Source organism: Lactuca saligna, chromosome 9 (assembly GCF_052625555.1).
Source record: "Lactuca saligna cultivar CGN05327 chromosome 9, ASM5262555v1, whole genome shotgun sequence".
Taxonomy (NCBI): Eukaryota; Viridiplantae; Streptophyta; class Magnoliopsida; order Asterales; family Asteraceae; genus Lactuca; species Lactuca saligna.
Window position 1 is genome coordinate 10,845,832 of NC_136425.1, and position 12,464 is coordinate 10,858,295.

General features: G+C 37.0%; 1 protein-coding gene across 1 annotated transcript; it reads left to right on the top strand.

The window, feature by feature from the left end:
* Positions 1-675: 675 nt before the first annotated feature.
* Positions 676-4,359, top strand: LOC145015984 (glutamate receptor 1.4-like). The gene is made up of 6 exons (XM_078974437.1): positions 676-703; positions 1,364-1,705; positions 1,785-3,046; positions 3,152-3,455; positions 3,570-3,940; positions 4,015-4,359. Exons 1-6 carry the CDS (start codon positions 676-678, stop codon positions 4,357-4,359), a joined length of 2,652 nt encoding a protein of 883 aa, XP_078830563.1.
* Positions 4,360-12,464: the final 8,105 nt, after the last annotated feature.

Genomic DNA, 12,464 nt, shown 5'->3' on the forward strand with positions numbered 1-12,464 from the left:
ATGGCAATTAGGACTTACACTTGAGCATGGAACCAAAAACTACATAGATCCTCTCTGGAACATATAACACTAGAATGATCACATGGATGCATAAAGTTGCCAACTTTATGAGATTCAACCTTCCAATTTCTCACGTCATGAAGACTTAGGGACCAAAGAGTTAGATCTAGAGATAAATAGCATAAGATTAGATCTTGGGGACTTACAAGAGTCCAGAAATGTGCTTAAGGTAGATGGGAAGATTTACTTGTTGAAACCAAGCTCAAAGATGCATTCTTCTTCTTTAAAATACCAACAAAACACATAAAAACTCAAAGATTAGCAATTGAGGCTAGCATTTTACTCTTGGAGGCTAAGGGAGAGTGAATGAGGCTGAGGAAGGGCAACCCTAGCCATCACATTCCCTTAAATAGGGGCTCAACCGTCGGATTAGGGGTTGTCATTAAACAACAGTCACACCGTTATGCTAACTTAAAGTCCACAAAAACTCTGGCCATGGTCATGCCATGGGACTCCATCACCCTGCCGTGGCCACCAGAGATCCAACATCCAAAATATTCAAATTGCTTAAAAGGAACATACCCAAAACTTGTGTTACACATCTTCATTATGTAAACAAATATGAAAATTCAACAATCAGGAAAATATGTACAGTGTGCAAGATATTAATGAGTAATGAGGATATTGGTAGCCGGATCAAAAAGTTCTCATAATCTTTTGTAAATTGTTCCGAGTTATTTTAATATTGTTAAAAGATTATTAATATCTAATCTCAAACCCAATTTCCCAAGGTCTTTTTTATATTTAATAGATAAAAATTGAATTTAAATTCAATTCACAACAATATAAAACAGATAAAACTAAAACTGGGCGTGGAAACAGGCCTAAAAGGTCCGGTTCATGTCCAATTTCCCAAGGTCTTTTCGTCCCAGTTCTCACAATCGGCTCGCGTATCTACTATCTAATTAAGGAACAATTATAACCAGATGCGAGAGATTAACAACCACGACCTTACTTGAACATGATGTGTTCTATCGCCTCCTACCTCTATATTCTTGATTCCTAAGAAGACAGAAACCTATGTCAGAGCTTTCACGGTTTAGGCCATACATGGCTCAATAGAGGATCATTGTCAGTCTCATCTGATGGGCTTTATGTTATATATCTCTTTTCTTCACGTTTAGTTTTTCATGTATATTTAAAGATAGCTCTAACCAGTCAATAGTTTTGACCAAAGAACCCCGACCAGGAATTTACTACTATAGGCAACGTCAGTATTTTCAAGGCGGCCTAAAATGGAAACTAGTTGAAGATCTGTCATGATTATATATTGCTTAAATTTGTTTATGTTCTTGTTTTACAGGACTCCATTATCTTTCTTCACTTGTAATATATAGTGTTCCTGATGAACCAAAAGCTGCAGAGAACTTGAACTTTGTGTTGCCAATGACGAATTGCAAGTCATTTCCATTTCTGATATTGCTGTTGCTTACCTTTCAAAGCCTTTTAACAGCACATGAAGATCCATCTTACAAGGACATACAGGTGGGAGTGATTCTCGACATGGATTCATGGGTAGGGAAGGTTTTTTATACTTGCATCACCATGGCTATTTCTGACTTTTATACAGCCAATCCTCACTATAGAACAAGGATAGTTTTTAAGACCAGGGATACCAATGGAGAACCACTGCGTGCCTTGTCTGCTGCTAATGTCTATTTATTTTTATTTTTTTGGTAAACATTAATATTGAACATTAATATTAAAATTCATGGACATTCATTCAGCTCTGGATCTTTTAGAGAACATAGAAGTGCAAGCGATAATAGGTCCAGAATCAACAGCTGAAGCAAGATTCTTGGAGGTTTTGGGAGATAAAGCTAACATACCGATTCTTTCCTTTTCAACAAGTCCCTTCTTAAATCAGAATCCTTATCTTCTTGGAATCTCACAAGACGAAACCACTCAGTTTAAAGGCATTGCAGCCATGGTAGAATCTTTTAAAGCCAAGAATGTGATCCTTATATGTGAGAACACAGCAAATGGGAGAGAAATGGCTACTTATATGGTTAGTGCATTCCAAGAGAAAAACATACACGTCACATATACAAGCCTAGTCTCAACCTCTGCCAACCATGAAATCAAGGAAGAGATTCTTAAGCTTCAAACTATGCAAGGCAAGGTTTTTGTCATGCATACACCTCCTTCTCTAGCATCTGATATTTTCTCGAGGGCAAAAGAACTGGGCATGATGGGAGAAGGATACATGTGGATTATAACAATTAAGATTGCCAATTTCTTGGATTCCGTGGATGCTGAAGCAATCAAATCAATGCAGGGAGCAGTGGGTTTCAGATCTTATTTTCCAGCATCAAGGAAGCTTAATAACTTTGTTGCCAAATGGAGAAAGGAACACTATTATTTGATCCCTTTTATGGAGGTTAAGGAAGTAGATTATAATGGCATATGGGCATATGATGCAGTTTATCCACTCGCCATGGCTGTTGAGAAGGTACAAACATCCTCAATCCGTGCATCACTTTTGGATGAGATGTTAAGAGTCAACTTCCATGGTTTAGGTGGTGAATTCAAGCTTATGAATAGGAGAACCATTTCCAAAGTCATGGAAGTTGTTAATGTGATAGGTAAGGGTGATAGGAGGGTTGGGTTCTGGATGATGGTTACTGGTGGTGAGTTTGTTAAGGAAATTGGAAAAACAAATTCTTCTTCTTCTTCTTCCAATCATGGTCTGGAAACTATCATCTGGCCAGGTGGAGCTACAAGTGTTAATCAAAAGCTCAGGATGCTGCAAATGAATGGGAAAAAGCTGAAAATTCTGGTTCCAGATTTTGGCACAATATTCCCAAATTTGTTACAACTGACTGTTGATCCCAAAACAAATCTATCATATGTCAGCGGCTACTGTGGGGATGTTTTCAATGCTGCTTTTAATGCCTTAGACTATGAAGTAGGCGTTGAGATTATTCCTCTCCCTTATAAGGATGGAATGACTTATAATGATCTAATCGACAAAATCGCTCTAAAGGTATGTGCCTCTTTTTAGCAACACGGTATCATCAAAGATACTTTGTCACACTATTTGTAGAGCAGTTAGATTGTTTTTTAATCACAAGGTATCAGATTGTATCAGGAATATGATGCTGCTGTTGGAGATATATCTATCACAACAAATAGATCTCTCTATGTCGACTTCACATTGCCCTTCACTGATCTTGGAACTGGGACAATAGCCCGAAACGCCAAGAAAAGCATCTGGATCTTTTTAGATCCTCTTAGTACAGATCTTTGGATCACAAGCGGTTGTTTCTTTCTCTTTTTGGGGTTTGTCATTTGGTTTATTGAACATCGTACAAATGAAGAATTTCAAGGTTCAGCAAAACAGCAAGTTGAAACAACCATCTGGTTTGCCTTTTCGACCCTTGTTTATGCTCACAGTAAGCTCTCTAAGTCTTTACTATAATCTCAATTTACTTAAAGATTTGATCTTTTGACCATTACTTTTAATCTTCAACTTTCTAACAAACACCCACAAAAACTTGGTAATTCAGGAGAGAAGCTCCAAAGTAATCTATCAAGATTCGTGGTTACTGTCTGGGTTTTCGTGGTGCTTGTTCTCACGTCAAGTTACACTGCAACTTTGAGTTCACTTTTAACTGTACAACAAATTGGAATGAAGGAGATGTCTATCGGATTCCTGGGTGTTTCTCCCTCAGTAGGAGTTGTCTTTAACAATGTGAACTTAGGGGGTGCCAAAATTGAAAACCTATACACACCTGAGGCCTACGTCAAAGCATTAACAAGTGGAGGTGTTAATGCAATCATTGATGATATCCTTTACATCAAGGCAGTCCTTGCAATGTATCCTGCTTCTGGCTTCTCCTTGATCTCAACAGCATCAACCACCAATGGTTTCGGCTTTGTAAGTGTTCTCTATATATAAGACTCTTAATCCTTTTGGCTTCTTTCATAACTCTAATGTAGCTATATTTGCAGGCATTTCAAAAAGGCTCACCGTTGGCCGGAGAGATGTCGACTCAGATAGCAAAGATGCGGGAAGACGGGACATTGAAAGCATTAGAGGATAAATGGTTAAAACGTCAATCTGCATTGATGTCAAAGGATTTTTCTTCTCCTTCACCAAAATTTTTGAGTCTTTATGGGTTTCAAGGTCTTTTTCTTATCAGTGGTGTGACAATGGCATTTGCCCTTTTGTTGTCCATGGTTCGTATTATTCGTGAAAAATTACATGTCAAGATTAAGATTCAGATATGGAGGTACATCTTAAGAAGATCTTCCGAAATACATGCACAAGATAGTGATGCAGAATCATCAGTCTAACTCAAGGTTCTAAAAAGCTCGCCATGGCTCACCCATGGCTCGCCACGACTCCAAGGTTTGTAGTTGCCGCCAATATTTGACAAATTGCCACCTTAAGTCATATATGTATATAAAAATGAATGATAGTAGAAAAAATAAATAAAATTATTAATTATATACAAACTTGCTGCCTTATGGCATGCCTTACAAACGACGTGACTCGCCATAGCTCGAAAAAACTTGAGGCTTGACATTGCCGCCAAGTCATGCCTTACGTTATTTAGAACCTTGGTCTAACTTATGTTTATAAAGTTAAATAGGATTCACTATACCTAACATCTATACATCTATATATATATATATATATACACATCTATATATATATATGTATATATATATATAATATTGACATCTTATCTAAACTTAGCTTGATAGCTATTTTCATTGGAAAATAGATCTTGTTAAATGTGACTTGAGAATTGAAGACATGAAATGAGAGTCAAAGCATTTACCAATACTATGGAGCATATAGAATTTGATGGAGCATCATGAGTCATGATGCTCCATCAATTTCTAGATGCTCCATAGTATTGTCAAATGCTCCGACTCTCATTTCAAGTCTTTAATTCTCAAGTCACATTTAACAAGATTTATTTATTCAATGAAAATATTAGAGCACTAAGATATGACAAGAATTCGTCTCTTTAGGCTCTTCCGATGAAGTGTGTGAAAAGCCCTTTAAACAACACACACACAAACTATATATACACAAGGTCTGCTGAAGGAGCGTACCGCACCATTTCAAAAGACGCGTCGTGTCTATGCGTGTATCGACCAAAACTTGCCATGTTTTGACTCCTTTTGCCATGTGTCTCGATGTCTCCACACGTGTCTACCACCCGGACACCTTGACGTGTCGTCGTACTCGATACACGCATCACGACCTGCCCATTGGCTTCCGTCGACCTCGACTTGACCCCATGCATCGTGCATATATAAGGACGCACGATGCCTTTCCTGAGATGGCAATCTACTTTAAAATTTATCATATACTCCTTACATGTCACAATGATATGCCGTGACACCTTTAATTCACATCTTCAAGCAAGAATAATGCTTCTATTTCTTCTTCTTGTTTTGTAAACAAGTTATATCTCTTCAAACTATACATGCTATGAAGAATGAGTACTACATTTGTGTTTCATGTTATACATCCTCTCCATGATATATAACCTAAGCTCCTCTGGCATGGGGATTATAGGTTTCTTTCTAGCATCCACTATGATAGCATGGGGATTATAGGTTTCTTTCTGGCATCCACTATGATAACATTGAAACTCTCCGAAGTCCCATTCTCCACTACTTCAAAACACCTGCTAGTCTCATTATATGTTCTTGACCATGTCTTTGGATCCTTGTCCATCAAGTATTTATGAGCCTTTAGACTTAGTGTTTCTATATCTTTCATAAAAACTATGAAGGCTTGTTCAGTTGTAGCATTGCATGCCTTCCAGAAACATTTTTCAAAATGTGCCCTCTAAACCTTTTTTTAAAGGCTGCAACAATGTGTCTTGCATATTGTCTATGCTCAACCTAGGGTAACACATCTTTTACAACGTCTAAAATTCATTGTCATAGTAATTAATGAAAAGGTTAAATATGATAAAATGTAAAGTAAAATACAAAAAATGATCATTATGGTTATATGAAATATATGGATCATGCCCTGAAAGATACTTTTTTTTTTGCATTTTTTATCCCTATGGTTTCAACTTGTTTAGAATCAAGTCCTTCTCACTAACATCATCAAAATAAAAGTATTAAACATGTTTAAAATTATGATGTTTCTCTTTCTTTACCCTACATCCTCATTGTCTTCTTCCCCATCCCAACTATTACGCCGGCGATATTCCTAACCCTCTTTGCTGCTTGTTTTATTCATTCCTCTGTTTTTGTGTATGTGTAAACCATTAAAATTACCACCCATTTCACTGATAATTTTGTTGATTTCCATCCTAATAATCACACACAACCATAATTGCAAAATGAAAAACATAATATATCAAGAAAAGACATCGTCAAAATAAAACAATGGGAGAACATTTGGTTAAAATTTGAACTTTGATTTGAATTTATGACAACTAATTACATGGTTCAATTAACATCCACCAGCTGAATTTATGAAATAGGAGAAAATTCAGTTTGAATATTCAACTAAAACATTTTCGTTATGAACTGCAAATATCCAAATATGTGCTCTCAAGTTGCAAACACTAGGATCATGAAATAGAAGAACATAACTTATATCGATTTTGTTGGAAATGGGTGTCTAATGACATAACTAATTAGTATAAGTTTCGGAATAATAACAAAATCTCTTTTGGGTTGCCCTCAAGATCTAAAATAGCTAGACTTAGTTAGAGAGATTAAGATTAATAGTTTATTAATTCATTACATATTAATAGAGTAATTAAAAACTAGTTAAAATTAATTAGAATTAATTTGGAATTAATTATATTTAATCTAAAGGTAAAGGGACTAAATGGTAATTGTTCAATACTTAAGAAACCTGAGTATTCTTGATGGTCCATAGAGTGGACAATTTTATGGAGGTTCCAGAAACCTTCCAAAAGTTATCCATGTAATAGATAAGGGAAAGATTCGAATAAGGATTAAATCAGATTATTTAATTAATGCAAATAATGGTTATCTGATAAATACCAAAGTTATATAAAGATCCCTCTAAGCCTTATAGAAACTGTCCATACTCTCCATAAGGTTGAGAAAACCGATTTTCTAACCTCTCACCTCTCTCTTTCTCTCTCTTAAAGTTCCAAGGTTTTTAGTCTTTTGGGTGTGATCCATTAGAGACATTCTACTTTGGGTGTTAGAATTTCCAAGAGCAACAAGGAGATCAAATTCATCAAGGAAACAAGTGATTAATTCGAGTTTCTCAAAAGCTTAGTAAACCACTCTCTTCTTTAGTTTATAATGCTAGTTTTGAAAGTATTTTGTCATAATAGTAAAACCTGGATCTTATGGTGCATGTACACTTAGGGTTTGTTATGAATGCTTCCGTTGCATAACATTTGTGTATAGATGGGTAGTACTTGTGTGTGTGTGTGTGTCTATAATTATATATATATATATATATATATATATATATATATATATATATATATATATATATACACAACCCTGATTAATGAGTTTCCACATGGTATCAAACCACACATATGACACTCCCCAAGCATCCTACCAGATCTAGACAAACTTCACTAGAATTCATCTTTTTTTTTCGGCGTTTTTCATGTTGTTCATCCTCTCGCCGCCCACTAAAACATTATGTTTCAAGAAGTTTCTTATTTTAGGATTATTGACAATAAATTGATCAAGTAAAGGCCTTGGGATTCAAGGGAATATGTTTTATACCGTGTTGGATGTAGATAATACTGATTATATAATCCAAGCTCTTGGTTTCTGTTTTGGAGTTAAAGGGTAAAATGGGAAAAACGATGTTTCAGACTTCTTTCATGAATTAAGGATTTTAGTTCGGTATGTTTTAATTCAAAGTAATTAGATAGGATTGTGGGGCTCTTCAATACTTTTTCGTGTATATAAAGAACGCTGAAAACGGAGTTGAAATGAAGAAGTTATGGATGTTTTAAGTTGAAGTGGAAATTAGGGATTTTTGGATTACATAGGGCATAACTAATAGTTACACAGGGCGTAACGGGGTTTAATGAATTTACACATGGAATAATTAACAATTATGTAGTGTAATCTGGGCATATCAAAATCCTAAATCTATGGTTTTGAGCCTTGTTTAAGGGTTCTAACTTATAGGAAACCCTCTCATTACCAGCCTCCATCACCTAAGATCATTCCTTGAGAAACCTTAGCATTCTCTCTCTTGTTTTTGAGCCTTGGCATAATTTATGAGCTTATTTGTCCATAATAAGGTTGATTATTGAAGAGAAAGGTGGTGGCAAAGTGTATAGAAGAGAAGTTCAAGTATAGATCCATCAAGATGACATCCTTCATGGGCCATTGTGAGTAAAGAGCTTCTAACTAGCTCATTGGTTTCATAGATCTAGCTATTTGTCATATTTGCTAGTTTTTCTTCATTTTAGTGCATAAAGTTTGGGTCTTGAAAGTTTGTAACCTTGTTATGGATAAAGTTGTAAACTTTATCCATCTACACATCATAATAATTCAGATCTGAAGGTTAGAGACATGGACTTAATGGATTAAGATGAGAAAAAAACATTTTTCGTCCTTTCGAGAATTAAAGATTAGATCTTGGTTGTTTGGACCACCCTAATCGATAAAGTTGGAAACTTTATCCATTATGGAGCTATTAGGAACCAGATCTAAGCTTTGTGTGAAAGGTCTTAATGAAATAAGTGCTTAATGTGAGTATTAGAGCCTGAGGTAGTACGCATGCCCCGCGTAGCCTGTGGGAGGCTCATTTTCCAGAATTAAGGCTCAACACCCAACGTAGAGTATGCAACGCGTAAGTCAACAAAATGTTAGATGTTGACTTTTTGACCAATTTGACTTTTGGTCAACTGTGAGGGGTTTAAGACTTGGAAGAGCAAAATGTTGTTTTTGCCCAAATAAGGGTTAGCCTTGATTATTTTGACTTGCTAAGTTGGAAAAATTAACTTAATTGTTAATTGGGGTTGTTGTGGATATGTTTAATGTGAGAAGCTTTTGGTAGCAGCAACTCGAGTGTGAGTATTATGCGGCTAACGAATGAGGTGAGTCTCCTTACAGTATGTGTGGGTCAAAGGCACCAATGTTGGTCCATTGATTTATGTTTATAGAATGTTAGCTATCTGTATGACTCTTGCATGTACTGTATGTGTTTGTATGTATACCAGGCGGGACCCGACGCCAAGCGGGGCCCACCACATGTTATTAACAGATCTGTAACGAGCGGGACCCGATGAATGCCGAGCGAGGCCTGATGTATGTATGGTATGTGCTATTTTGGGGAACTCACTAAGCTTTGTGCTTACGGTTTATGTTTAAAATGCTTTCGGTACCTCTGGTATAAAAAGAAATGGTCCGACTTGATCGCACTGCATCCCTTAAAGATTTATTCTGCACTGAATGTTTACGAATTACTTTGATGTTTTAAATACTTTTATTTTGATCGTATTTGAGATAATGAATGAATGGTTTTGACTTATTTAAAAATGAAAATTTTACTCGATATTTTCTGGACGTTACACCCACCGTTGCTACATGTTGCCGATCACAACAGTTCGTCGATCAAGTTTTGCGCCAACGTTGTTCTCCTCCTTTAGCTTGTTGTTGCCACGTCTTTGATTCTGCCTTACCCGGTCTTCAACTTGTTGTAACATCCGAATTTTCAGGTACATTATTTAATTATTATTTTTGGAGATTTTGAGAGAGACTCGACGAGTTGATTCTTAGACTCGCCGAGTAGAGTCATGAATTTTCATCCGGATTAATGACCGGACTTGGCGAGTCCGTGCTGTTTAATGAAACCTTAATTTCCGGGGTTTGAGACCTATTTAAAGGCCCTTATGGCCTTCATTCACGGCTACCAGTTGATAGAGAGAGACCCTAGAGTGTGTGAGTGTTTTGAGAGAGAAAGGAAGCCATTTTTGATCCTTGTGTGGGTGATTTTGTAAGAAGAAGGTGACCAAGGCAAGAGGAAGCTAGAGAGGGAGCTAATCTGTGGATTTCAGAGCTTAAGGACTTCATCTTGAGGTACATATTCGATCCTTCTTTAGTTTGGGGTGTTAATCCTTGAGAGTTAGGGTTTCTAGCCCATTTAGAGTATTATTGTTAGTGCATTTGGTCCCTTCTTGTGTTGAGGCTTCGAAAATGGATCCAAAGAGGTCCAGAGACCTTAAATCCTTGATCTTTATTGAGTGTCTTGGAGAGATATGAGTTTTGGATGGCATATTGAGGCCATTTCTTCAAATAGAGCCATGGGGTCCCTGCATGGGCATCAAGATCCAAACTTTACATGTTTTTATTGCTTTAGGAGGCCAGATCTATGAGTTAGAGGAATGGATTTGACCTCAGGAGCTCATTTGAGCTCGAGCATGGCATGAACTCGCCGAGTCCCAAGAACAAACTCGGCGAGTAGAGCTAGGGTTTCTCGTAAGTCACTCAGCGAGTAAATTGTCGAGTTGGGGGAATGACTCAGTAAGTCAGAAGGGGTAGAGGATTACAGGTGGAACTCGCCGAGTCCATCATTAAACTCGACGAGTTGAGTCGGGGTGGCCCCGTGATTCATGCCAGGTGTAACTCGTCGAGCAGGGGGAAGGCTCAACGTGTCATGAGAGGCTAGAGAGATAGTGGACACGTGTAGACTCGCCGAGTCGCCCAAGTGCACTCGACGAGTCATGTCAAAGTTTGACAGTTGACTTTGTTGACTTTTAGGGATTGGTCAACAATGGGGTCTTTGAGTCAAGAGAGGGGTAAAATGGTCTTTTACCCATCTGAGGGTACTAAGAGAGGGTTGGGTCTAGTCTCGAGAGTTATATTTATGAGCGTATTTTACTTTATGTGATTAGGCGGAGGCTAGACTATACTGCTACCGAGTTAGAGATTTACCAAGACATCTGAGGTGAGTCTTCTCACTATACTTTACCTTGAGTGGTAATTAGAATTATGTGACAAAGTTATTGTATGCTATTTATGTGTTGTGTTGCACTGCATTATTTCTATGTGATTTATGCCGTGTGTATATTAGAGTATATTGGAGTTAGAACCAGAAGGTTCACAGAGCTAGGGCCCAAGGGCCCACAGAGTTATAGCCTCGAGTTGCTAGTATGTGTTATGTGTGGTATTTTGGGGAACTCACTAAGCTTCGTGCTTACAGTGTTTTGTGCTTTGTGTTTCAGGCTTTCTCAGGATCACGGGACGACACCGGCTCGATTGTACACACCAGAGAAAGAGTTATGTTTTAGAGGATCCTGGATTACTATTTATTTGATTATGGAGTTATGTTTTTTTTTTTTTGTAATTTAAACAAAAATGAGATTTTTACAAAAAGTGTTTTAAGATCAAAGCGAATTTAAATGAAATTTTAGTTTTGAAAATTTTCGGTGTTACACTTGTTGTGCTACTTCCTCTACTTGTTCTCGTGCCTCCTGCCTTTAATTAGGTTACGGTACATTACAATCCTTCTTCCTGCAGTTAAGCTTTGTACTTGTTATTTTATGCCATTTATTTTATTTATTTGGTTAATTTTTCCGGATTCGATGTCCACATCGGCTTCCTCAAGCACCCTCATGACTCCTATAGCTAGCCAACTCATATTTGCACTTACAAATGTCTATTCACAATTTAGTTTTAAAATCTATGATGATGGGTCCAAATATAAACTATGGAAACGAATCTTTCAAAACATGTGCAAGGGTGCTAAAGTTCATTGTCATATTACAGGAAAATTCAAACCTTTAGGTGATGATGATGAGGAATGGGAAGCTATTTATTCCCGAATCAAGTCTTGGTTTTATTCTACATGTGGTGCTAACTACTGAAGATCATTTGCAGTGACGATTGTAAAGCCTAAGTCTTATCGGACAAAGTGGAGGATTTTTTTCTCAACAACAAAATGTCACGTATGCTTCATCTTTAGGATCAATTTTGCAATACAAAAAAGGACCATCTTCTATTAATGAGTTTTATCATGCCTTGAAGAACCTATCTGAGGCTCTTAAGGACCGAGGCTCTTACGGAATGTGATTCCAAAGTTGATGAAATTGAACCTGACATGCAAATTCTCAAACAATTATCTCCCTCCTAACATAATATTGTAGATGTGATCACAAATACAAATCCATTACCATCTTTCCTTGAAACAAAGAACATGCTCCTCATTCATGAGTCTCATGAATAATCAATTAATCCCACTAGTGATGCCTCCCCATGTCCTCCGCTACACTGTACTGATCCGCATCCACCATTGGAAAATTGGAAATACATTTAATAGAGTAAAAAATAATGGGCGATTTGCTTCCAAGGAGTAATTCTAATGTTTATGCTAGCTCTAATTCTTTTGCATGTTCTAAACTTGCTCAAGGGAAAAATTAAACATTTTGTGGTGGTGTTTCTACCCTCGATCCAACTTTGGC

Excerpts from the sequence above, each read along its gene's own strand:
- LOC145015984 (XM_078974437.1), top strand. The coding sequence starts at position 676 with ATGAGGATATTGGTAGCCGGATCAAAAA. Across the intron at positions 1,706-1,784 it reads ACCACTGCGTGCCTTGTCTG|CAGCTCTGGATCTTTTAGAG; the intron begins CTGCTAATGTCT and ends TGGACATTCATT. Across the intron at positions 3,456-3,569 it reads GACCCTTGTTTATGCTCACA|GAGAGAAGCTCCAAAGTAAT; the intron begins GTAAGCTCTCTA and ends TTGGTAATTCAG.